Source organism: Podarcis gaigeae (assembly GCF_964106915.1).
Source record: "Podarcis gaigeae genome assembly, chromosome: 6".
NCBI lineage: Eukaryota > Metazoa > Chordata > Lepidosauria > Squamata > Lacertidae > Podarcis > Podarcis gaigeae.
This window is the reverse complement of record NC_139682.1, coordinates 3,948,946-3,975,562: the sequence shown is the minus strand read 5'-3', so window position 1 is coordinate 3,975,562 and position 26,617 is coordinate 3,948,946. Positions and strand designations below refer to the sequence as shown.

Here is a 26,617-nt window from a genome sequence, read left to right as displayed (position 1 = left end):
GATAACCAGGCATCCACACAACATGACCAGTCCAACGATGCTGATGTTGAAGAACCATTGCTTCCGGTTCTGGAGCTCTTGCTGAATATGATCAGAAGGGACCAGTTGGTTAAAGGCATACAGGTCGGAGCTAGACAGTACAAATTGAGAGCATTTGCAGATGACTTAGTTTTGACGTTACAGGAGCCAGAATCTAGTACCAAAACCAAGGTTTTAGAACTGATTCAAGAATTTGGTCAGGTCGCTGGGTTTAAATTGAACAAATCCAAAACCAAGGTTTTAGAGAAAAACTTAACACAAACTGAGAGAGAGAGGTTTCAGAATATGACAGGTTTAACAGTGGTTAAGAAAGTTAAATACTTGGGGATCAATGGGAACTTATTTAAAGATAATTATGAAAAATGCAAAATGCTGGGGTGAAGTGAAAAAAGATCTAGAAATATGGTCAAATTTGAAACTTTCTTTGTTGGGTCGTATTGCTGCTATAAAGATGAATGTATTGCCTAGAATGTTGTTTTTATTCCAGACATTGCAAATTGTGGACAAGATGGATTGTTTCAAGAAGTGGCAGAGAGATATTTCAAGATTTGTCTGGCAGGGCAAGAAGCCTAGAATAAAATTTAAAATTTTAACATATGCAAAGGAAAGAGGTGGGTTTGCCTTGCCAGACTTTAAACTTTATTATGAATCAGCAGCTTTCTGCTGGCTAAAGGACTGGCTACTTCTTGAAAACACAGACATTTTGGATTTGGAAGGCTTTAACAATGTATTTGGATGGCATGCATATTTGTGGTATGATAAGATCAAAGCGCACAAAGCATTTAAAAACCATATTGTTAGGAAAGCATTGTTTAATGTTTGGATAAGATACAAGGACTTACTGGAAAACAAAACCCCAAGGTGGCTGTCACCGATGGAGGCGAAAACTCAGAAAAAGCTCAATATGGAGGCTAAATGGCCAAAATATTGGGAAATTCTAGAACAAGATGGAGATAGACTTAAATTGCAGAGTTTTGAGAAATTAAAGAATAAAGTGCGAGATTGGCTCCATTATTATCAGATAATGGAGGCATGTAATTTGGACAAGAAAATTGGCTTCCAGGTGGAAAAATCAAAATTAGAAACAGAATTGTTAGAACCCTAAAAAAAGAATTTGTCAAGAATGTATAACTTGCTGTTGAAATGGAACACTCAGGATGAAATGGTTAAATCTGCTATGATAAAATGGGCACAAGATGTTGGACATAATATCATGTTCGCAGACTGGGAACAGTTGTGGAACACCGGTATGAAATTCACGGCATGTAATGCCCTAAGAGAGAATATTATGAAAATGATTTACAGGTGGTACATGACTCCAGTCAAGCTTCCAAAAATCTATCATTTGCCCGATAATGAATGTTGGAAATGTAAGGAAAATGAAGGCACATTCTTTCACCTTTGGTGGACGTGCCCAAGGATTAAGGCTTTCTGGGAGATGATATATAATGAACTGAAGAAGGTATTTAAATATACCCTTTTGAAGAAACCAGAGGCCTTTCTCCTGGGCAAAGTTGACCAATCGGTGTTAAAGAAGGATATAACTTTCTTTATGTATGCCACAACAGCAGCAAGAATACTTATCGCAAAATATTGGAAGACACAAGATCTACCCACTTTGGAAGAATGGCAGATGAAAGTGATGGACTATATGGAATTGGCAGAAATGACCAGCAGGATTCGCGACCAGGGAGAAGAGTCAGTGGAGGAAGATTGGAAGAAATTTAAAGACTATTTACAGAAATACTGTAAAATTAAGGAATTTTAGAATAATGTTGGATTGGAACTAAGTGGTTTCTAGCTGTGGTGGGTTAAAAGAATATGAAAAAATGGGTTTATATAAATAAAAATCTAAGATTGTAATAATTTAAGAATAAGATTTGGGTAACAAAAAGAGGGAAAGAAATTGTTGAATTAATAATTTGATTTGGAATACAAAAAAGGGTGGTATGAGGAGGTCCGAGAAACAAGTAAATGAAAATTAAGGAGACGGAAAGAAGGATTGTTTTTAACAATTTTTGTTGGATATTTTTTCTTTTGTCTGTTTTTTTTAATTTTTTGTAATGTAAAATCTTTAATAAAAATTATTATAAAAAAAGAAAACAAAGAATCATTGCTTCAACACTGGTGATCTTTGCTTCTTCCAGTACACTGATATTAGTTCGCCTGTCTTCCCAAGCGATGTGTAAAATTCTTAAGAGACACTGTTGATGGAATCTTTTGAGGAGTTGGAGATGGTGTTTATAAGTGGTCCATGTTTCACATGTGATCTAGGGGGCTTAGGAGACCACAAGCTGAACATGAGTCGACAGTGCGATGCAGCAGCAAAAAAAGAGAATGCTATTCTAGGCCTCAATGACAGAAGTCCAGATCAAGGGAAGCAACAGTACCACTGTATTCTGCCTTGGTCAGAGCACACCTGGAATACTGTGTCCAGTTCTGGGTGCCACAATTTAGGAAGGAGGTTGACAAGCTGGAAGGTGTGCAAAGGAGGGCAACCAAGATGATCAAGGGTCTGGAAGCCAAGACTTATGAGGAATAGTTGAGGGGCTGCATATGTTTAGCTTGGAAAGAGAGCCAGTGTGGTAGTGGTTAAGAGCGGTAGTCTCATAATCTGGTGAACCGGGTTCGCTTCCCCGCTCCTCCACATGCAGCTGCTGGGTGACCTTGGGCCAGTCACACTTCTCTGAATTCTCTCAGCCCCACTCACCTCACAGAGTGTTTGTTGTGGGGGAGGAAGGGAAAGGAGATTGTTAGCCGCTTTGAGACTCCTTCGGATAGTGATAAACAGGGATATCAAATCCAAAACTCTTCTTCTTCTTCTGGAAAATAGAGACTAAGAGGAAGGAAACGATGGAAACGAGGCCTGGAAACGATGCCTTATGAGGAACGGCTAAGGGAGCTGGGCATGTTTAGCCTGGAGAAGAGGAGGTTAAGGGGTGATATGATAGCCATGTTCAAATATATAAAAGGATGTCACATAGAGGAGGGAGAAAGGTTGTTTTCTGCTGCTCCAGAGAAGTGGACACGGAGCAATGGATCCAAACTACAAGATAGAAGATTCCACCTAAACGTTAGGAAGAACTTCCTGACAGTCAGAGCTGTTCGACAGCGGAATTTGCTGCCAAGGAGTGTGGTGGAGTCTCCTTCTTTGGAGGTCTTTAAGCAGAGGCTTGACAACCATATGTCAGGAGTGCTCTGATGGTGTTTCCTGCTTGGCAGGGGGTTGGACTCGATGGCCCTTGTGGTCTCTTCCAACTCTATGATTCTATTCTATGATTCTAGGAGTTATGAGAGCCATCCTCAAATATCTCACAGGCTGTCACATGGAGCAAGCTTGTTTTCTCCAGCTCTGTAGGGTAGGACTCAAAACAATGTCTTCAAGTTACAAGAAAGGAGATTCTGACTAAACAGGAATTTTCTGAGGGTAACAGCTGTTTCAGTGGAATGGTCTCCCTTTGGAGGTGGTGAGCTCTCCTTCCTTGGAGGTTTTTAAGTAGAGGTTGGATGGCCATCTGTCAGGGATGCTTTAGCTGAGATTCCTGCATTGCTGAGGGTCAGACTAGATGACTGCTGTGGTCCCTTCCAACTCTATAATTCTATGTTTACCACCTCACATGCTTCTTTGCGTAAACCAGACCACAGATTTTGTTTGGAAAATCTGAGGTTACTTCCAGGATACTCACTTACTGAGCATTCACCCTGATCCGTTTGCAGAGAAGTTACATGACGTTGTGTCAAACCAAGTGCCACCCCACATTTTCCGGTCAATTTTCTTATGGCAGAAAAGTCCAGGTTTGGGGATGAGCTTGTTAGCGGCTCAATAACGCCTTTTGTTTGCTGCGAAAGAACACTTTAAATTCCACAGCTTGAAGGAATGTGGTAGAAAATAACCCCAAAATAACATCAGCCTTGAAGTGCCTGAAACCCCTCTATCACTACCCAGGTTTTTAAAATACATAGGTAAAGGTACACTGACCATTAGGTCCAGTCGTGACCAACTCTGGGGTTGCGGCGCTCATCTCGCTTTATTGGCCGAGGGAGCCGGCGTACAGCTTCTGGGTCATGTGGCCAGCAGGACTAAGCCGCTTCTGGCGAACCAGAGCAGCGCACGGAAACACCATTTACCTTCCCACCGGAGTGGTACCTATTTATCTACTTGCACTTTGAGGTGCTTTCAAACTGCTAGGTGGGCAGGAGCAGGGACTGAGCAACGGGAGCTCACCCCGTCGCGGGGATTCGAACCGCCGACCTTCTGATCGGCAAGTCCTAGGCCCTGTGGTTTAACCCGCATCCCCACTTTAAAATACATAGCAAGGTGCAAAAGAGGGATTTTCCAAGTTCCCCAGAGAACGGTGGCTAATCCAATTTATCGCATTACAAAGATCAAAAAAGGTTCTCAACCAGCCCCACTTATTTTAATGGTCCAATGTTCTCCAGACTGCACTCCCTTAAACCAGACTTTAAAATCAATTAAATATAATTACAAAAATGGTAGCGCGTTGGAAGCCACTAAGCATCCAAAGGCCAAAATTATTATGTCTCCGACATTTGATTTTTAGAGGTTAGCATTTTTCAAGTGCTGCCCGAGACTTACATTTGGCATTGCTTTTAGATGCAGCCATTTCGGATTAAGGACAGCGTAAAGACCAGGTGGGGTTCATCAGGAGAGCCACACCTAAATATCCGTCTGCCCCCTTTTGTTTGCATGAATCGTGAAAGTTCAAAACACGCTCTAAATAAAACGAGGGTTTTGCACTTTCGGAAATCCAAATGCTGCTCCCGTTTCCATAGTTGCGCAAGCAAGGCTGTTTCCAGGAGAGTATGGCGTGCTCAGAGCTTCTGTTGAGTGGGAGAGCATCAGCCCATTTCTGGAATAAATGCATTTAAGACCAGGCTGTCGTGAAACGGTCTTGGTTTCACTCCCTTCCTCCTCTCCTTCCTGCTTCTTAAATGTTCTTCTTATAGTGGCACTCTTCCACTTCCAGCAACTGGTGGAGATTTGTGCACCTCCCACCCACCAACCTTTCCATCCGTCTTGGGAATATTCTCCATAATCACACATTACTGGGGGGGGGGAGCCCCAAATGTGGAAAGAACAGCCCTCTTGAAACACAGAGGCGGCATCGAGATTTGTTTGCAAGGGAAGCAGAGAGCAGCATCTTCAAAAAAACTTGGCAAAACCTTCTTGCAATTCCACCTTTGCTCAAGTCCTGCCTCAGTACGCCAGCGCCACCCCTGGGCAGAAACCGGGAACTGCAATCCCTCATTACCTGCAAGGGCTCATTGAAGCTTCTTCCATCTGCCACAGACAGCACAAACACTTTGGAACTCCCTGTTGCCATTAGGCAAGGACCTGCTGAAAACTCTCCAGGCACATAATTACGGGACTTGTTTTTAAACCGTTAATTTCATCTGCCTTTTGTTCAATGTAATATATTGACTTGGTGCAGTTATATATCCTGCCTACCCCACCCCTAAGGAACATGGGTGGCGCTGTGGTCTAAACCACAGAGCCTAGGACTTGCCGATCAGAAGGTTGGCGGTTCGAATCCCCGCGACGGGGTGAGCTCCCGTTGCTCAGTCCCTGCTCCTGCCCACCTAGCAGTTCGAAAGCATGTTAAAGTGCAAGTAGATAAATAGGTACCACTTCGGCGGGAAGGTAAACGGCGTTTCTGTGCACTGCTCTGGTTTGCCAGAAGCGGCTTAGTCCTGCTGGCCACATGACCCAGCTGTACGCCGGCTCCCTCGGCCAATAAAGTGAGATGAGTGCCACAACCCCAGAGTCGGCCACGACTGGACCTAATGGTCAGGGGTCCCTTTACCTTTACCCCACCCCTGAGGAGCTCTAGGTGGTGTACATGATTTTCCTTCTCCTCATCTTATCCCCACAAAAGGGGGTGAGGAGAGCCCATCTGACCACCCTGAGCTCCTCGGAGGAAGTACGGAATGCAGACAGCCAAGCAAAATACACCTGGCCACGGCCACCTGCCTAAAAACAGGCACAGGTGAACCATGCTGTAGATTATTATAGTGGGAAGTGTATGTGGGGCACCTGTTAACTTGATTTCAACATTTCCCCTCCTCCTCCTCCTGACATTTTGACATCTTGGTTGAGAAAGAGACTTAAGTAACACTACTGAGTTAGGGCAACGGTGAACCGAGAACTTCTTTATTCAAATTCCACAAGCGCATTGCACCAGTCCTCATCATCTGAGGCCATTCTCTATGAGGTCCGGAGAGGGGCGACACAAAAACAGGGCCTTTTCTGCAGTGGCTCCCAGTTTGTGGGATGCTCTCCCCAGATACACTTGCCTGGTGCCTTCATTATACATCTTTATGCACCAGGCAAAAACGTTTCTCTTCAACCTGGCCTTGGGCTGATTAATATTCCACGGCCTTTTAAATGTCTTTGCGAGTGGGCTGGGGTCGTTGTTTTGTTTTGAGCTATTTATCTTGTGCTTTAATCCTGCATTTTCATCTTGTGAACCACCCCGAGATCTTCGGATGAAGGACGGTATATACATTTAACAAATAATAAAAATAACCAGGGCTGCCAAGCACTTTGCTGAGCTAGGGAACCAGCCAACAGACGACTCTCTTCTGAAGTCAGCTCCTGAAGTCAGCCCCCATACGTACGAAACGTCCACTGCCAAACTGCCCCACCCTGTACCCAGGGCAGTTGCAAGAGCCCTTCCCTGTTCTTTCCTCCACTGGAAGCAGCCCCCCCCCCAATGAAGTGAATGGGGACATTTGCCTGTGCAGGAGTCCCATCCTGTAAGATTATTGCGCCTGCTACAACTCAGGCCTGGACCACCACTGCAGCAGCGGCAAAGCGGTGTCCTACCACTCTGGAAGCAGAAATGGGGTTTTTGAATGTTCCTGCCTCTTGCAACGACTCCCTTGCAAAGACTGCAACCCATTCTACCTAGAGGGACTGTGATCCCACAACCGCAGCAGAGTAGCACAGCTCCAAGCGTGGCGGGCAGGGGCTAGACCAGGGGTCAGCAACCTAAGGCCCATGGGCCACAAACAGCCCATGGGGGTCATTTTACCAGTTCACGAGCTGCCCCCAAACTGAGCTGCCCGCGCTGCACTAAACCGGCGCAGTGCGGCGGGGAGACTTGCTTCCGTGGTGCGGAAATCGCATCTGAGCAGACACAGATGTCGGAAATTGCAGGCGTGCGCACTCAAGCATCTGGCCCATGGAGGGAGCTCCGCGGCAGTGAACTGACCCAGGCATGCTTTGCTGACCCCTGGGCTACACGTTGCTAAGCAAGCTGAGCTCCCTGCTGCCTGCGCCAACCCCCATCCTCACAGACGCTGGCTGCAAAACCGGAGGCTATTCCACACCGCGACACAAAGGAGCAAACGTCGTCCCGGGTTCAGTTTGGATTTTTAATGCTCACACACTTGTCACAATAATTTACAGAATTCACTGTCAACATCCGGTGTGGATTCATTTAGCCATGAGGGGTGGCTGGTGGGGAATGCCCATGTCTGAACTCTCTGGTGCAGGATAACCGATACCCAAGTGGCTGGCAGGACAGAATGGCCTGGATCCAAGCCTTCCTTTTTCTCAAGCCCCGCTCCAGTGGCGAGGCTGCTCTCCGTCACCTGACAGAGGAGGGACCATGCAGCGGATGTGAGCTCAAGCACAGCCCACAACTGAGGAGCAGAGCTGAGAGCAGGCTCGCAGGCATGGAGGTATTCGTCCTGTGCCAAACTTTCTCGCAAGCGCCCCTTTCCATTGAGGAGAAATTTAGTGAGTTTCCTGGGGCACTCAGCGTCACAGCCTTTGCCTACCTGGGGCCAACCAGATGTTTTGGATCAGCTGGAGGGACCCAGAAAGGCAAAGACTGCTGTGTTATCAAGGGAGAGACCTTCCTAAGAAAGACCTGAGAAAGAACAAAGGCAGATGAGACAGAATGAGGGACAGTGGGAGGCAGCTGACGAATTATTTTCTTTAAAAAAACAGAAGAAGATGGGGAGGACACCCCTGGATCCAAAACTGAGATGAGTGACAGATTTCAGCCGTGCTGATCTTCAGGAAGTATGAAGTCACACACTCCAAGCCAAACCCTTCTGTAAGAGGCTTCAAAGCCTGATCAAAATGTGGGTCTCCTTTTTTTATGAGCCCTCCTTTTTATTTAGCACGCTGGAAGGAGGGGGAAAACCCCAAGGACCACCCATCCCAGGCTTTGCACTCGGAGACCCCTCACTTAAGAGTGGTTCGTTTTCAGGATATGGGCGGAAAGACACTTTGAAGGGACCTCTCTGCTCTTTGCGGTGCTATGAGGGAGCCTGGAGGAACAGGTAGATGGCAAGATTGTGCTACAGATGGGACGCTAGATTATTTGAGGAGGGAAGGTCTGGATTCCTCCTAATGCCTACAGCTTTTACCCATATGCAAGACAGAAATACCCTACAGACTTGGTTGGCAACACAGAAGAGAGGCCCCCGGTTTGGGGGTCCACTTTATTTAATACACCGACGGATCCTGTAGCTGCTACCCCCCCTGGAGCTGGAATGAAGGGAGGAAGTCATGCCTTTGAGCCTTACCTCTCCTTTCTGCCCCATAAGTGATCCAGAGGGGAGTGTGTGGCAGGCACAACAGGTAGCTGCTGCTCCTTTGAAAAAGTTTGTGTTTGGTTTTAATTATTATTATTATTATTATTTTTAAAGTCCATGGATCAGCACAAAGAAAACAAAACAGTGGGAAACACAACTAAAGAGTCCAACGCAAGAGCTTCGAACCCAGCACTACGAGGCGGCCGTGAGACTGCCCTTCCCGCCCGGAGAGTTGCCCCGTAGGAGGCTATAGGGCCTGGGCAGGCAGCCATCGGGCAGGTTCCCTTATATTAACCTCTGGACGATGACGGCGTTCAGTAGGTTGGCTTCCTTCAGGGTCTGGTCCTCATCTGTCAGCTCTTTGTTGGGGAAAGTGGTCATGAGGACAAAGCTTGTGGCGGCCATGGCAGGCCTGGCGTCCGCTATGAAGAGTCGGACATCACGGATCCTGCAAAAAAACCGAGATGCGTTTGTCATGGTATTGCCAGAGAATGCAGGGGAGGAGCAGGAACAGGCAGAGGGAGGGGGGCAGGAAGTGACGACTGAGGAAAGAGGAGAAAGCCAGGAGGCGGGACGGCTCTCAGATGTTGAACCAGAGCCTCAACACCGCTCAGGAAGTTCTGGCACAGACAGTGAGACAATGCCTGTTCCGTCTGCCAGGGAAAGGAGAGGGTTAAAGAGGAGGGGGGGTGGAGAGGCATCACGTGAAACTTCCCCGCCTTTTCTGTTGGAGAAGGAGCTGGCGTAAGCCACTCCCAGAATCTGAGCCGGAGGATTCAGATGCATGATTGTAATGTGCTGCCTGTACATATGTAAAATAAAAGACTGTATATATGCATCTCTGAGTGAGCAGAGGCATTTCTTGCGAAGAGCATTCACAAGCCATCGCAGCGTTGGACCTCTTCCGGCTTCCCACCCACTAACACCAGCCAAGTTCCCATAACTGTAACTCCCTTTGGCAGCAAGCTCTGCCCCGGTACCTGTGACTGTGGTTGAATTTCTGGACCAGCCGCCCCCCGTCCGCCAGCCGGATCTGGATGCTGGTGGTGGGCTCTGACTCGTCGATGGTGATGGAGGAGCTGGCTTTGGCTTCGTTTTCTGCTTGTTGTGACGGGGAGCCTGCGCCCATCACCTGGGGGGCAGTGCTAAGGAAGGAGGAGGGAGGAAAGGTTGGAACTGTGGAGCAGGTGGCAGGTTTGGGCAAGACTGATGCAGACCCCCCTCCGACAATAAACCTGGCGACTGTACACAGTTACTCGATGGACATAAAGGAGCACCTTCAGAAGACTTATCAACCTTTGAAATTTGGGTTTGGAGACCCAAGCAAAACGCGACTGGTCAAAACCATTTATGAACCAGGTGAAACTACAGTCATACTTCATGTTATGTCCGCTTCATGTTATGTTCTTTCAGGTTACGTCCTGCGGTGACCCGGAAGTACTGGAAAGGGTTACTTCTGAGTTTCGCCACTGACATAGAAGCGCAAAATGATGTCACATGCATGCGCAGAAGCAGCAAATCACAACCCGTGTGTGCGCAGATATGCCACTGCGGGTTGCGTTCGTTTCATGTTGCGAACGGGCCTCCAGAACGGATCCCGTTCGCAACCAGAGGTACTACTGTACTCTAAGAGAGCCACCGGACTGGACCAAAATCTGGCCCAGCACTTCCTTTCCTTGTGCAAGAATCTTTGTAATGAAATAGAAGATATAGGATGAATTTAAAAAGAAACTGTGTCTATCAAACCTACCCACAGGACGCTGACACAAACACCTTGCACATACACTATGGAAAAGAATGAAAGTTTACTACTCCCCTCAGCCCCCCCCCCCATCTCCTCACCTCTTTCCCCCCAAGCTTATTACCATATACAACATTAATGTCTCACATCGAATATAACTGATCTGCATAAAGGACTTGGAAAAATGATCTGAAAATAGAGACGATGTATGTACTTTTGCTACCCAAGAAAGTCTTTTAATAAAAAACATTTTTTAAAAGGAGGGGAATTGTGTTCTTCAACATCAGCATCTGCAGCCATACTATTTTATCCACAGTTTAAAAAAATGTGATCATTGGATGAATAGCAATATAGAAATTTAATTAAAAACAAAACCAAACAACAACAAGGGCCGTGGGGGAAGAACAAGCCAAGAAGACAACTGGGCTGTTTGCAGGCAGAATTGTTGGGGTTTGCACACAGAAAATGAAGGTTCAGATAACTGGCCTGTCTGGACGGCTTGCAAACTCTCCGCCTAATTCTACTCTGGAGAATAAATCTTGCACTCCAAGGGCAAGTCGCAACCGCAACACCTCCCACCCCAGAAAGCTAAGCTACAACTATGTTAACAATGTCTGCAAACATTCTAACCACTGAAAAGTGCAGCTAGCCACTGAAAGCTGGAAACAATTGCAGTTTGCTGTGGGAGAAGTGCCAAAATGCATTTACTTGGAAGTCAGCTTGCTTGTTTCGGCGGGGCTTTACTCCATGTTAAATTTGGACTGCACGGCAACCTTAATCAGCGAAGTATTTCAAACGCTGCCTTGAGGACAGGTGGGCAAAATTCCAAAGTAAAAGAAATGCGCATTAGGTACCTGGTTCCGCATATAAATTTGCTAACTGCAACATTCACCCATGCAATTTTCAGGATCAGAAGTTGCTGGCCTGGTTAACAGCAGCATGCAGCAGACTATCCAGCAAAGAGGGATGAGGAAGCAATTTCTGCCAAGAAGACGGAGCAACAGGAATCTAAAATGGGATCATATCACTCCCTGCCTGACCTGGTGTATTTCTGGCACAGGCCTTCACATCTGATGCCCAGTTTGCAATGCAGCGCTTAGGCCGTTCACTACTAAATTCAACATTCCAGATCATATTACAAGTAGACTGGACAAGCAGAGAGAAACTAGGCAGTTTGGCCTTATTTGAATATTTATAGAATTTGAGATTTTACTATTAAAGCAAGGGCAGCAGAATTGCTGCAGGAGAAGGAAGGAGGAATGATGTACATGACTGGTGACTGGGAGCAGCTGCCGGGGCCATACAACACTAGTTCTAAAAGACCTACACTGGCTCCCAGTAGGTTTCCGAGCACAATTCAAAGTGTTGGTGCTGACCTTTTAAAGACCTAAATGGTCTCACCCAGTATACCTGAAGGAGCATCTCCACCCCCATCGTTCAGCCCGGACACTGAGGTCCAGCTCTGAGGGCCTTCTGACGGTTCCCTCGCTGTGAGAAATGAAGCTACAGGGAAGCAGGCAGAGGGCAGATGTCAAGGAGATAAAGAACTATCTGACTTTTAGAAGACACCTGAAGGCAGCCCTGTTTAGGGAAGTTTTTAATATTTGATGAATTATTGTATTTTTACTATTCTGCTGGATGCCGCACAGAGTGTCTGGGGAAACCCAGCCAGATGGGCGGTGTATTAATAATATTAATACAGTGGAACCTTGGTTTTCAAGCGTCTTGGAAGCAGAACGTTTCAGAACCTGAATGCCGAAAACCCGGAAGTAATTGCTTCCGTTTTTGAACACACCTCGGAAGCCGAATGGCGTGTTTTTCAATTTTCACCATAGAAACTGCTGGCAGCCCTTTGGTTGTTGAACGTTTTGGAAGTCGAACGGTCTTCTGGAACGGATTATGTTCGACAACCAAGGTTCCACAGCACTTATTATACATAATAATTACTATTATCATCATTACCTGAAGGCAGCCTTGCATGGGGAAGTTTTTAATGCCTTACTGTGCTTTAATTTCCTTTTGAACCTTTACTTGGGTTCTTCTCTCAATGAAGACTAGAGGCAGCCGGGCCTTTTTGCAAAAGAGAAAAGAGGCAAGAAGGAAATGCTCAAATGCTGACTCCTCACCTGCCCAGTTTCTGTCCTTCCCCGGTGAAAGCCCTGAAGGCACCTCTGGGTTTTGTGAAATCCTCATCGCGGTGGTCCTCCAAGTCCAAGTTGACCTGTCCGCCACGGGCCAACCGGCGAAGCTCCACAGGAACCTCCCTGACAAGGGAAAACAGAGGGAGGCAACTCAAGAAAAAGGACCAGCCAGCGAGGGAGCGTTCTGCAGAGTAAAGCATCCCTGGGAATTAGATGTCTGGTGCAGCCAGTTACCAAACACTGGCCCACATCCCAGAGCCCTGCCATTACCCTCTGCGGATGGATTCCAGGAACTGGGAGTTGGATGGGTCTTGGTAGCTCCTCAGCTCTCCGCTGTCCAGGCTGAACCCGCTCTTCCACAGCTTCAGGACCACGTGCACCTGTAAAATCAAAAAAGTCTTTCCACCATCTGCAGGGTGCCTCTCCCAGGAAGCCACACTGCGGCACATCTGCGCCCGTTCAAACCAGGGAGTGAGGTTACCATGCCAGGCTGCAGAAATTGCAACCCTCCTCATCCTTCTTGCCCTGCCAGAGCTGCTGCCCTGGAAGCCAGACTTCTGTAACCTTGGTGCCTTTGCAATGTTGCTGGAGGAGAGAGCTAGCAAGGGAGATGGATGTGGAACCCTTTCTCGGCCGCGTGCAAATGGCTTCAACTCACCCCGCCTGTCTTGGGCTCAACACACATGGAGCCCTGAAGGGCAGAAAGCAGCTTGATGGAGCTATTCGGAGCAGCGTGAAGAGAAAGGGTCTCAAGACACCCACCTTTCACAACCTCGCAGCTCCGATCCACCCTCTCTCCTCTGAAGCAGCCGGTGCCAGGGGTTTTATATGATGATGAATTTATTATTTCGGTCACAGACCAGTTCCAGCCCACATACAATATCAAGGAAGTCATAAAACACGATAGTGATACATTTGGATTTGCAGTTAGGTATAGCAGGGACAATACAAATATAGCAACTGCTTAAAAATATATAAATTAAAACTTATTCACTAACATGTATCCTTGCATGCAATGGTTGGCTGGACATATGAAGCTGCCTTATATCTAGACAGGTCACTGGTCTGTTTTGGCTCTGCCAATCTGGTTCCTGCCAGATGTTTTGGACTACAACTCCCATTAGCCCCATGCTGGCTGGGGTTGGTGGGAGCTATAGTCTGATGCACCCGGAAGGAGCCTGGTTGGCAAAAAAAGAAAAAAGCTGGTTCCATATCATATATGCCAGTGATGTCCAAACTTTTTTCAAAGAGGGCCAGATTTGATGAAGTGAAGGGCTGTGAGGGCCGACCAAAGTTACTGACTTTTTTTAGGATTGAAGTTTTTGTGAGGGTTTTATCCCAGGAAATAAACTGCCACAGGGCCCAGATTAAACCGACCAGCGGGCCAGATTAGGCCCCCCCGAAACGGACTTTGGACATGCCTGATCTATGCTGAGCAGCAGCAGCTCTCTACGGACTCGGGGGCAGAGTGAGGCCTTTCCTAGATCTCTGATACTAGAGATATCTATCCTGGAGGTGCCAGAGAAAGAAAGCCAGGAACTGAACCCTGGATGGGAGAAAGGGGGATCTGGCCAGATCTCACTGCCTCTAGTCCTACTCCTAGCAATACTCACATCCTGGGCAGCATTCTGCCTCATCTCTGGGGCAACATAAGCAGACTCCTCCTCGGGAGCAGCTCCCAGGCGGTACCCTCCACCTGCAAAGGGCTGCGAGAGAGAAAGGAACTGTGAGGCCTGGAAAAAGCAGGAAAAAGGCACATGGGTCACCTCCGATCTCAACCTCCATTCGCTTCCCCTCCACTAAAAATTCCAAGGACGGGCAGGCCAGATAGTTGGAGGGCTGACACACACACAACCCATGTCAGTATCTAACTTAATCCATCGTCCTTTAATTAAACCCAATGCGCCATTATCATTTCCCCACTAAACAACGGTTTTGTGCAGGGAAAGCAGAAGTGTTCAGATCAGCAAGCGTCTGAATCAAGCATTTAGGCATGTAATGCCGAGTGGGATTTTGCCAGCCCTCCTTTTAGGGTGAGTTTTTTTGGGGAGGGAGGAAGTTCTGCATGAACAACATCCACAGGGAACGGGCTACAGGAGACTGGCTGCAGCTGCCTTTAAGAGGGAAGATGCTGCTGACAGCTACTTTCAGTGCGATGAGAATGTCTCAGCTAGGTCCATCTTTCTCAAGCCCTGAAGATTGCTTTATCTCCCTTCCCTGAGAGTCCACACTGGTCCCTTCTTGCTCTCTCCATCTACTTGAAGCTTCCAGCCCTCACTTTTCCCCACTTCTCCTCCAACACTCCTCCCTGCTTTATGCTCCACCTCCCCGACTATCGGTCCTTACTGCTCCTTGCCTCCTCGCATTCCCATGCCTTCATCCACGCTGCTTTCTGAAAGGATTTGGCCTCATTCAAGTCCCTCCCATCTGTCTCACTTCTGCACCAACCACAGCCTTGCTTTACACGACCCCTTCTGCACATTTCGTCTCAACAGAATCCCTCCTGGGTGTGCTCACTTTTGGCCTGCTGCCTTCCCCAGGGCTCTTGGCTGCTCTGTCGACAGCCACAGCTCCATGCTCTTTGGCCCCTCGGAACAAGTCCTCAACCAGCTCATTGGGGCTCTTCTTCCTCGGAGGACCAACAATCTGCTGCCCGCTTCGCTCAGAGCCCCCAGCGTAAAATCTGAAGAGACAACAGGCCCCCAAGATTACACCTCTCCACTGAAGACCCATTGAAGGCTGGGGCACGTGTGCATATCTGTGCTCAAACATATTTGCTAATTTTGTTACATATCTTTTGATGCCAGGCAAAAACATTCCTGTTATCCCAGGCCTTTGGCTAATTAAAACAATCTTTGACCCATTAAATTGTGTGTGTGTGTAGGGGAGTACAGTCATACCTCATGTTACATTTGCTTCAGGTTGAGCGTTTTCAGGTTGCCTCCTGCAGCGACCTGGAAGTACCGGAATGGGTTACTTCTGAGTTTCGCCGCTCGCGCATGCGCAGACGCGCAAAATGACGTCACGCGCAGAAGTGGTGAATCGCAAACCGTGCATGCGCAGACGCGGGTTGCATTCTTTTCAGGTTGTGAACGGGCCTCCAGAATGGATCCCGTTCACAACCAGAGGTACCCCTGTATTATTGCTTTTGTTTGCTACTATAGTATCTATTTTTGTGTTTTTATATTGTAAACCACTCTGTGATCTTCAGGTGAAGGGCAGTATGGAAATTTTAATAATAATAATAATAATTTCAACTCTCTCCTGTAGCCAAAGCATGTCCTGTTCTCACACTGGCTTAAGCGCGCACACACACACTCACCCCAACGGTAGCCTAAGAAACAGGTTGTAAGAAGGAAATAAAAAAATACACATTTGCATTTCTTACTCTCTGGCTGGCTGGCTTTCAGCATTGGGGCCAGAGTGGCACGGGCAGTAATGTTTGTGGATCAGCTGAACACTAGCAGGAGGACCTGATGCACAGATGCATAGCTGTCAACGTTTTCCTTTTTTAAAAGGGAAATTCTCTTATTCCGAATAGGATTCCTCACAAGAAAAGGGAAAAGTTGACAGCTATGCACAGATGTGAGGCTGAGGAGGGGGAATCTGTGGCCCATCAGGGTGCTGGACTGCAACTCCTCTCAACCCTGACCGCTGGCCATTCTGCTGGCAGCTGGGAGTCTAACAAAGTTTGGAAGGTTGCAGGTTTCCCATCCCTGAGTCAGGTCTCTGCTCCAGACGGCCTTTCTTCACTGTTCTGCTGGCCTGGCTGAGCGGACAACAGAGGCAAGGCCAAGAACCCTGCAGCTAAGTGCCACATCCTGTTCCTACGGTGGCCAATCAGATGCCCCAACAGGGAGCTGGCCAGAAGTAGGACCTCAGTGTTACGATAATGAAGCAATGCTGCTGCAAAGTCCTAGCTTGAAAAGTAAACATGATGGGAATGTTGGGACTGTTCGTGGGAAAAAGAGGGACAGTCAATTCACAGTGCGAAGCACCGGAATTAGCTCAGAGTGAAATATGAGCTCTTCCGTTTATTCCTGTCCGGGATGTACAGAAAGTGTTTGTCACAACACTGCTGGAGTATGGAGAGAGCAGTCATGTTTTTTGTAACGCTGCAAAGACAGAAATAAAAGCATGTAAATACGTTTCTGTCTATCTCTTTCCCCTGCCTGGGGGAGGCTGGAAAGAGGGGTGTGTTCTTTTCACGTTTGAGAAGAATCGCCGATCGAGACCTTGCCCGCGTCTGCTGGGGAATGCAGCCAGGGAGGTCAACAGGGAATCAAGCCGGGTGACTGCTGCCAGCTTCTCCTGAGAAGGGCTTGAATTTCCCAACACTCAGTGCAAAAGCAACTCTCCCCACCTGCGATTCTTAGCAATTGGCCTCCAGAAGTGGAGGGAGAACAGGCTGCAGGTATGATATGCCGCCAGCTTGCACAGCACTTGTGGATTGGACTTCAGGCACACCTGCCCAATAGGTTAGCCAACACCATTTTACCCAATCTGCCCATTCAGATTTACCAGGAGCCTCCTCTTGATTATAGAAATATTCAGCCACACACAGAAAGGCAGCTTTGGGAAAAGGAGAGAGGAGTTCCCTGGGCACGAGACAATTTTAGAGCTTTGGGTGGTTTCCAGTTTGCACATCCTGTCATTGCAAGGATTTCCACTTGCGCAAAGGAACTCTCTCAACTTCACACACCCACACACACCAACCTTATAGGACTAGGTATGTCAAGAGCTTTGAACACTTTGAACACTCCCAGACTTGGGTCTCCAGCTATTTTTGGACTACAACTCCCATCAACCCTAGCTAGCAGGACCAGTGGTCAAGGATGATGGGAATTGTAGTCCAAAAACAGCTGGAGACCCTGGGAAACCCTGCTTTAAACTTTCTGTAAATGGTTTCTTCATTCATTCATTCATTCATTCTGCTACAAAACAATCCTGAAAATTATGAATTGGCTTTATGTGCACCAACGCCCACATTTCCCTTATTGACTCTGCCTATGATGTGTAGCACAGTAGTTTAAATAACTCAGTGTGTCTGATCTGTGAGGGCTCTTGTAATGCTCTGGACTGTGTCTCCCTTTCATTGCTTTACTGTGGGAGCTGTACATTTCCTAACATACACATCACAGGGATTCTCAGATATGTCCATGGCTGAGAATGTGCTGTGACTGCAGAAAAGTCACATAACTTATCACTCAATTTAACTTCCTGGGAATGTGAGCTCTCTTTTCTTTTCAAGGTCAAGCTCCTAGACCTCACGTTACCAAGATAGCTGATGCAACTTTTAATCTGCATTTAAGACTACTGTTGTTTTAATTTTCCGAAAGCCTTATTATTGTTATTTACCCTTACTGATAATTTTGCCTTATGGATTTTTGTAACCTGCTTTAATGTTGTTGTTTTGTACAATCAAGCAGCGCATGAATTTCATGACATAAATAAGTAAGATATACTTGAAATTGTGTGGTCAAAGTGCAGTGAGAAGTCAAAAAAGGGGAGCTGATCAAGAACCCCAGAGGCTGCAATGCCCCGCAAAGCTGTCTCCGCTCTTCCTTATAACTAGCAAAACCAGGATAAATTGCACAAATAGTAGAAGAACAAGCTATTCAAAAAGAAAGAAAGAAAGAAAGAAAGAAAGAAAGAAAGGGAGAAAGAAAGAAAGGTGTGCAATTCATACAAGCCACAGACTTAGGCCTTGTGTGGTGGAGAGCTTCTATTTATCTATTGGCACAGAGCAAACACAGCCCTGTTCATGTCAGGGTAACAATACACTCGCCTGCTCCTCCCCCTAGGAGGAAAGAGCTGCAACCACTTACTATGCAAGATTGTGGAATGAAAGTGCTTCAAACAATGGCAGGGAAGGTCATGCCCTCAAGAGCAGGACTCCCAACAGCTGCCTTAACAGAGAGCCCCACCCCCACCCCCGGCCGCCCAACGCAGACATTTCCATAGCAGCCTGGGCCTGCAAAAAAACATTTCCAAAGGGACTTTTTCCACCCCAACTCCTCCCTTCACAATAAATCAGGGGAAGTCAGGCATTAAAACGGCAACAAACCTTTGTCCTTCCTCCTCCTCTTCCTCCTCCTCCTGAGCATGGACAAGGTCTCGGAATGACGTCACCCTGTGGTCACTGGCGAGACAAAAGGAGACACAACATGAGTCCGCCCCACGTCCCTCTGATGCAACGGCAGCACCAGCAGCGCTGAGCATTAATTGGGAGCACAGAACGACAAGAAGTGAAAGACCAACCAGGTGCCCAAAGGATACATTTTTTAATACAGAGCAGCTTGCTAGAGATGTGATGGTCTAGTTCAGGGGTAGGCAACCTAAGGCCCGTGGGCCGGATGCGGCCCAATTGCCTTCTCAATCCGGCCTGCGGACGGTCCGGGAATCAGCGTGTTTTTACATGAGCAGAATGTGTGCTTTTATTTAAAATGCATCTCTGGGTTATTTGTGTGGCCTGCCTGGTGTTTTTACACGAGTAGAATATATGCTTTTATTTAAAATGCATCTCTGGATTATTTGTGGGGCATAGGAATTCAATCATTTCCCCCCAAAAAATATAATCCGGCCCACCACATGGTCTGAGGGACAGTGGACCGGCCCACAGCTGAAAAAGGTTGTTGACCCTGGTCTAGTTAGTACAACAATCTGGAAAAACTGGGATCCCCCAAATTTTCCCTGGTACCCCTCCCTCATTTTTTTCCAGGTGTTTCCTCCCAGGCCTTTGCATCTCCATGTTTATGACAACTGATTACTAAAATGCCAAACGTTGTTAAGGACAGTGTGGTATAAGGGATGATCTTCCATCTTGCAAGGACTAATGACCCGCACCAAAGGAGTACAGCACGTTTTTGTGAGCTCTGACCTGATGGATTCCTGCCAGTACAGGCTATTCCACCACCCCATCGACAGGAGGGTAGGTTTTGCTCTTATCCTTGTTGGAAAAACGCCCGGTAAGGCCACCACCTTCCCAAGACACCGGGGTCACTCTCTGGCTGTAAATCTTCCTCAGTCCAGAGAGACCGGCAATAAGCATCTCATAGCAGAAGAAAGAGACAATCAGTAGCTCTGAACTACTTTATTTACAGTCTATATACAAAGAACCCATCAGCATGTCTGTGTTCTCTCAGCAGCAGTACAGAACAGCATCACACACAGAAGTGAAACTAAACTCTCCAACAGTACTGAGATTTCCTGTCTCACACTCTCAGACACTCACATGATATAAGCAACCTAGTGCTACTTGCTGAGCAGCAAGGGGGAATAAAAACCCTAACAATCCCAAGTACCCTTAGGGGCACTTTGCATTTCTGGGGGAAGTAAAGGGGCTACGTTGCACGAAAGTGGTTTAAAGTTCAAATCGCAGGAGCGATTTCAGAATTTAAGGGCAGGCAACGTATCACACTTGCCCCCAGGCCGCAGCCAGCATCGAACACTTCCAAGTGCACGGGGTTGGACTAGATCAGTGTTTCCCAACCTTGGGCCTCCAGATGTTTTTGGCCTACAACTCCCATCATCCCTAGCTAGCTAGACCAGTGGTCTAGGATGATGGGAATTGTAGTTCAAAAACAGCTGGAGGCCCTAGGTTGGGAAACACTGGACTAGATGACCGTTGGGTCCCTTCCAACTCTAAGACTCTATGATTCTAAGCATCCAGCCAGGCCGCCCACTCTCTCCCTCCACAGCACAACTGCCATGAGAGCCAGAGACGCCAGCAGGGCATCCTGCCTGCCAGGCAAGTGCCCTCGCTTCTTTCTCTTGTGGCGAGAACAGGCTGCTTCCTCCCACTTCCTTGCACCCAGGCAAAATGGAGCCACCTTGCATGGCACTCCAGAGGGTGGCTCCAAGTAGCAGCAGCAGAGGAAGAGTTTGGATTTGATATCCCGCTTTATCACTACCCCAGGGAGTCTCAAAGCGGCTAACATTCTCCTTTCCCTTCCTCCCCTACAACAAACACTCTGTGAGGTGAGTGGGGCTGAGAGACTTCAGAGAAGTGTGACTGGCTCAAGGTCACTCAGCAGCTGCCTTTGGAGGAGCGGAGACGCGAACCCGATTCCCCAGATTACGAGTCCACTGCTCTTAACCACTACACCACACTGGCTCAGCAGGACACAACTGGCAGCTTCACAGAGGCTGGTGGCACCCTGGGGATCCACATTTCCATGCATAGGACCATGTGGCATCCTGGCCTCCTCAGACTGTGCTCCTTGGCATAGTGTGGCAGAGGGTTGGGAACTGGTTTTAGGTGGACAGACCAGGAGCCACAATTTTGCTCACCATGCAAGGGACCATCATCCTCTAGCAAGCATCATCTTCCTGAGTTTGTAGTTGGGGAGCCTGAACCCCACCACCCCAATTCGCACTGCACTTTCAAGGCATTCTATGCACTCCTGAAAGTCAAAACGTCCAAAGACAATCCGAAATCTGCAGGCAGATGGTAGGGCTGGGTGATATATCAATATAGCGCCCAGAACCAGTCTGAAGACCATATTGTGGTATCAGTTTCATAGTTTTTTTAATCTGGCAATATATCGCAAATCATGACGTGTGTTAGTGCTGGGCGATGTATTCACTCAAAACCAGTTTCAAGTCCGTATCATGATAATGGTTTCACAATTTCTGAACTAGTAATATATTGCGAATCACAATGTGAAAAACTGTGAAGCCAGGCAATGCCTCTACATGGCTCCATCCTTATTTCAGACTTTGTGATATATCAGCATATTGTGATGTTTAGCTGGCGATATATTAAGAAATTGAAAACCAGGTATCACCCAACTCTAGCAGATGGCCCGGTATGCTCCAAAGACTCATGGTGGATACTCATGCATTCCCTTACCTCGTCCTTTCTTTCCTCAATAATGTGAAATTCACAATACACCAAGACTAGAGAGGGGGACAACGGAGCATGCTCAAACTCTCTCTCTCAGTGACTGCATGACTAAGCAGAAATGTGAAAGCAGGTCAGGGTGATAGCCCAAAATGTTGCTGTTTGGTCTGCTTTCTGCACCTGAGTCCACGCCAGATCTTTTTGTGAGAAGCACTGGAAAACCGGTTTCCACGATCCCATTCCTCCCTCCGCCCAGTTTAACACACAATATTTGACACGATGAGGATGCAAATCGTAACAGCAGCAAACCAAATCATGTGGCAGTAATATTTATTTTTTTAAAATCCCCACAATGCAATCCCTCCTAAGCAGGGTGGTGATGAGTCATTCCCAAGAGAAAAGTGTTGGCCCACTGAGCACAGGCTTTTCCCAGACTCAGCAGATTAGATCCTGTTAACTGGGGATGCATAGGACTAAATCTGGGGCCTTCTGCATGTCAGAATATGTGCCCCACTAAGCTGCAGCACATCCAATATAGCAGCCTCAGCATTTGGTGGGCACCAAGTTGGGGAAGGCCGTAGCCATAGTGGGAAAGTAGAAAATATTCCACAAAACACATGCACACAAGGAGAGAGCACTGCTGTTTCTTCCTCTGCTCCAACACAAAAGGGAACTGTTTTTGCAACCCTTTTTGCCATGCTGAAACCTCCCCAAGAATATAAAGGACTTGAGAGGCATGCCTAGATTACACATTGTGGGCTTACCCCCATTGCCCAACAGACCCAGAGTGCAGTGCAGGTGGGAACTGGAGTTCCATGAACACTAGAGATCCCTAACAGGATGTTCTCATGGCCTCCCCAGCAAGTTACACTTCCCAGGGTTCCTCTGTGGGAAGGAAGTTCTGGGCAGTCGCACACCAGCTCGCAATATAGACATGCTCAAAGATGAGCCCGTTTGATCTCACCTGGGTGCAGTGCCTCGGGTAACAGAGCTGGGAGCTGGCTGTGGGAGCGTGATGATGTCTTCGTCACCTCCATCTTCATAGAAACTGGCCAGGGCAATCTGAAAGGAGGGACACACAGCTGTTTTTGAGAGCGAGCTCCATTGCTTAGTGCCACCCAAGAGGGAGAGAAGACAACTGTCAATAACCTTGTGACGACTTCTGTACCATATACCACGCCAGGTAGGTGGGGAAGTACAGAAAACTCCCTTGGCCTGGGTAAGTTTGTGGTGCTCTCCAACCTTCTCACTACTGCTTTGGTTTGGACTGCAATTCCCATCAGCCCCAGCCAGCAAATATTGAATCTGATTAAAATATACTGTATTTTTCGCTCTATAAGACGCACCAGATCGTAAGACGCACCTAGTTTTTGGAGGAGGAAAACAAGAAGAAAAAAAATTCTGAATCCCAGAAGCCAGAACAGCAAGAGGGATCTGGCCTCTGGGATAGCCTCCTGCTGTCCTGGCATATGGGATAGCCGCGCGCATCCTCTCCCAGGCAGGGGGATGAAGGCTCCCCCTGCCCGGAAGAGGCTGTGTGCAGCTAAGGCAGAAGCCAGGACAGCAAGCGGGATCACTGTGCGGCAATCCTGCCTGCTGTCCTGGCTTATGGGATAGCTGCTCAGCCTCTCCCAGGGAAGGGGATGAAGGCTCCCCCTGCCCGGAAGAGGCTGTGTGCAGCTAAGGCAGAAGCCAGGACAGCAAGCGGGATCGCTGTGCGGCAATCCTGCCTGCTGTCCTGGCTTATGGGATAGCTGCTCAGCCTCTCCCAGGGAAGGGGATGAAGGCTCCCCCTGCCTGGAAGAGGCTGCGTGCGGCTAAGGCAGAAGGCTCCCCCAAGAGCCGTGCTCCCTTTAAAGAGCGTGCATGGGGCTCTTGGGGGCTTTTCCCTGAGGAGGGAGAATGGCAGCTCTTCTCCCTCCTCAGGAAAAGCCCCCAAGAACCGCACACATGCTCCACACGGCTCTTTAAGGGGAGCGCTGAGCAGAGCCTCCAGCCTGCATTCGCTCCATAAGATGCACACACATTTCCTCTTACTTTTTAGGAGGGGAAAAGTGTGTCTTATAGAGCGAAAAATATGGTAATGTATTCCAAGACACCATGCAATACGGGAACATGGCACCACCACACAGAATTCCTACCTGGCAACATGTTCATGCAAGGGAAATTGTCATTCACCTGCTGTAACATGCCAAGTAGCCCTAAAGCATTGGAAAGAGAGCTCCTTTCAGAGAGACACTTGGAACTGTTCTCCATTAAGTCCCAAATTATTACAGTTTTGCTGAAAAACACCAGGTGCCTGTTCACCAGAGGCCATTCCTTCTGGGGAAATACCCTGCCAATCCCAGGGTTCAAATAGTGTAGTGGAACACGGATGCCAATGGGCAAACTGAAGTTTATGGGGTCATAATCAAGACTGTTCTGTGCTATAAATGTCAAATTTATAATCTTGCTAAAATATATGGAAGATCCAGAATGGGTGTTTGAAACAGTATGCTGGCTGTTAGCCTGTGACTTTCTCAGCCTGCAGCACCTTCATAATTGGAACAGTCTGGATCTTCTTGGAAGCCAAAGTGCTGTAGGTGGGAAACCAGTTCTACCTGAAGCACAAGTAGCCTAGCTGCAATTGGTGTTGAGCTGATCAAAGTATTACCTCTCCAGCTGTGGCTAACGCAAGATTACTTGACTATTTAGTAGGATAATTAAAAATCAGCCTCCCCTCCAACAGTTAAAGGAACAGCTTTTCGCTAATACCTTTTCTTTCTTTCATTAATGTAATATTTTTTCCTTGGGTCCTTCTGACCCACTATTTGAGAGCTACTGGTTAAGGTACCTAGATTCTGGAAGATGAACTTTTTTTAAAAAAAGGGATAGAAATTTACTTGCAACTTCCAGCCAGCATTCTAAAAAAGTGAAGAAAGAGAAATGATAACAGGCTACAAAGGGGCAGCAATGAGGTCTTCTCTCCATCCTACTGCAAAGCAAGTCAAAAAACACTGGCTTCTTTAGCAGAATGGAGCCCACTGGCAAGAGCTAAGCCAGCCTTCAACAATCTAGTGCCATCCAGAAGTTCTGAACTACAACTGCACTACAACTCCCATCAGCCACAGCAGCCTGCACGCTGATGGCAATCATAGCCCAAACCATATGGAGGGCACTAGGTTAGCAATGGTTAAGCTAAGCCAAAAGAATAAGGTAATATTTTACACACTCAAATGTCTTGACCCTTGAGTGTAAAGGAGGGAACGACTCTGCTGCAAGAAGGAAGATATCGTATGGGAGAATAAAGTTTTGTATGGGGGAAGAAGAAAGATGTGTCATGAAGAAGAGGATGAAGGAGAAAGAAGGCGAACTTAAGAGCCTGCTGGGTCAGACCAAATAGAGCCCATCTAATCCAGCACCCCAGTAAAGAAGAATGGATTGTTAAATCACTCTGGGAATTGTAGCTCCCTGAGAGGAAGGGGTGTCTCCTATCAGCTCTCAGCTGATAAGTTACCCTTAACAAACCAAGAACATAAGAAGAGCCTGCTGGATCAGACCCAATGGCCCATCTGGCCCAGGATCCTGTTCTCACAAAGGCCAAAGAGATGCCCCCCCCCTTTTTGCAAAACCTGAAGGTGGGACTCTTATCACAAGAGCAACTCTCCCACACTTTCCAGCGACTATTGCCGCCTCCATGGATTCCTCCAGTCCTCTTTCCCAAGCCATCCAGGCTGGTGGGCACAGCTGCCTGCCTCCTGCAGAGGCGAGTTCCGCAGATTAGGCAGTGCTGCGGGGGGGGGGGGGGAGGGAGGGAGGAAAGAAAGGCAGTCCTAGAGGCCAAGGAAGGTGAGGGAGGGACCACAGGAGGGGGGCTACAGGGGAAGGGGAGTATTTCTGTACTAGGACCCATTGTCCAGGGCAGTCCAGCTGTGTGTGGAGGGACATGGGGCAAGTGGTGGAGGGAGAAGGGGGGAGAAAAGAGGGAGGAGGGGGAGGGCAGGAGAGAGGAAAGGGGGAGGGGAGTGGTGAGGGGGAGAGGAAATGGGGGTGGGGCAGGAGAGAGGGGGAGGGGAGGAAAAGAGGGAAGGAGGGGGAAGGGAAAAGAGGGAGGGCAGGTGGGAGGGGAAGAGGAAAAGGGGCGGGGGAAGATGGGGAGAGGGAAAGAGAGGGGGAAAGGGGGGGACAGTGGTGAGAGAGGAGAGGAAAAGAGGGGGCAGGAAAGAGGAAGAGGCGGGAAGGGGGGTAGGGGGAAAGAGGGAGGGCAGGTGGGAGGGGGAGAAGAAAAGGGGGCGGGGAAGATGGTGGGGAGGGGGAGAGAGGGAGGGCAAGAGAGAGGAAAAGGGGGCGGGCAGTGGCGAGGGGGAGAGGAAATGGGGGAGGGGTCTGGGGCAGGAGAGAGAGGAGAGGAAAAGAGGGGGCAGGGGCAGAAGAGAGGAGGAGGGGGAAAGGAGGGAGGGGAGGAGAAGAGGGAAGGAGGGGCAGGGGGAAAAGGGGGGCAGGTGGGAGAGGGAAAGGGGGCGGGGAAGATGGTAGGGAGGGGAGAGAGGGAGGGCAGGAGAGATGAAAAGGGGGAGGGAGAGAGAGGAGAGGAAAAGAGGGGGCAGGAGAGAGGGGGAGGGGAAAAGGAGGGGAAGAGGGAGGGCAGGTGGGAGGAGATGAGGAAAAGGGGGAGGACAGGACAGGAGAGAAGGGAGAGAGTCCAGGCGGCCCATTCGGGTGTTGGGAGGAGAAAGGGGGAGAGGCGCTGCTGCTCTTTGTCCCCCCCCCCGAGGGGGCGCCCCCTCCCCGGCCGAGGGTTACCTGCAGATCCCCGCCCGCCGACTCCAGGAAGAAGCGCGCTCGCTCCTCCTCGGCCCCGGTCACGGCCACGAACTCCCTCAGCGCCTCCTCCCGATCCGCCATCTTGCCCCGGTGCAACCGCCAAAGCGCTCCGGCCCGGCCTCCGCAGCCGCCTCGGCGCTCAGCTTCCCGCTTCCTGCCTCACTTCCGCCCTCTGGGCAAGGGAAGCCTTTCGTTCCGCCTCGCTCGTGGCAACGCTCAAACCGTACCGGGTGGAAACGAACGAATTTTTTTTTAAGCTCTCAGAGCGCCCCCTGCCGGCGCGGCTGCGCAAATGGCGACGTTCGCTGTTTCGACAACGGGCATCCATGGCAAGGAGTCGAGTCGAGGGCGCTTTACAGGGAATTTGCCGGTCACTTTCTTCCTTGCAAAACTTAGGGTTCGTGGTGCAGAGCGACACTGGTTCCGCAACCTGGGTTTGCCTGCATGCGATTGAATCCCACCCCCAAAACAGCAGTA

General features: G+C 48.5%; 1 protein-coding gene across 2 annotated transcripts; it reads right to left on the bottom strand.

Moving 5' to 3' along the window:
- Nucleotides 1-7,418: 7,418 nt before the first annotated feature.
- Nucleotides 7,419-26,296, bottom strand: NSFL1C (NSFL1 cofactor). Of its 2 annotated transcripts, none has more exons than XM_083744611.1 (9): nucleotides 26,120-26,296; nucleotides 22,302-22,399; nucleotides 18,560-18,634; nucleotides 15,010-15,175; nucleotides 14,106-14,198; nucleotides 12,763-12,872; nucleotides 12,478-12,615; nucleotides 9,591-9,755; nucleotides 7,419-9,058 (listed from the first exon to the last, which is right to left on the bottom strand). In XM_083744611.1, exons 1-9 carry the CDS (start codon nucleotides 26,219-26,221, stop codon nucleotides 8,896-8,898), a joined length of 1,110 nt encoding a protein of 369 aa, XP_083600737.1. In that variant the 5' UTR covers nucleotides 26,222-26,296; the 3' UTR covers nucleotides 7,419-8,895. The 2 variants fall into 2 exon arrangements, with proteins under 2 accessions (XP_083600737.1, XP_083600736.1); XM_083744610.1 differs by having other exon boundaries at nucleotides 14,106-14,225; nucleotides 26,120-26,278.
- Nucleotides 26,297-26,617: the final 321 nt, after the last annotated feature.

What these genes read in the sequence shown, in the direction of transcription:
- NSFL1C (XM_083744610.1), bottom strand. Translation starts at nt 26,221, where the DNA reads ATGGCGGATCGGGAGGAGGCGCTGAGGGAGTTCGTGGCCGTGACCGGG. An exon ending in GGGAAGGCAGCAGGCCAAAA is followed by an intron (nt 14,226 to 15,009) that starts GTGAGCACACCC and finishes TGCTTTTTCCAG; the next exon opens with GCCTCACAGTTCCTTTCTCT. An exon ending in GGCAGAATGCTGCCCAGGAT is followed by an intron (nt 12,873 to 14,105) that starts GTGAGTATTGCT and finishes TTGATTTTACAG; the next exon opens with GTGCACGTGGTCCTGAAGCT.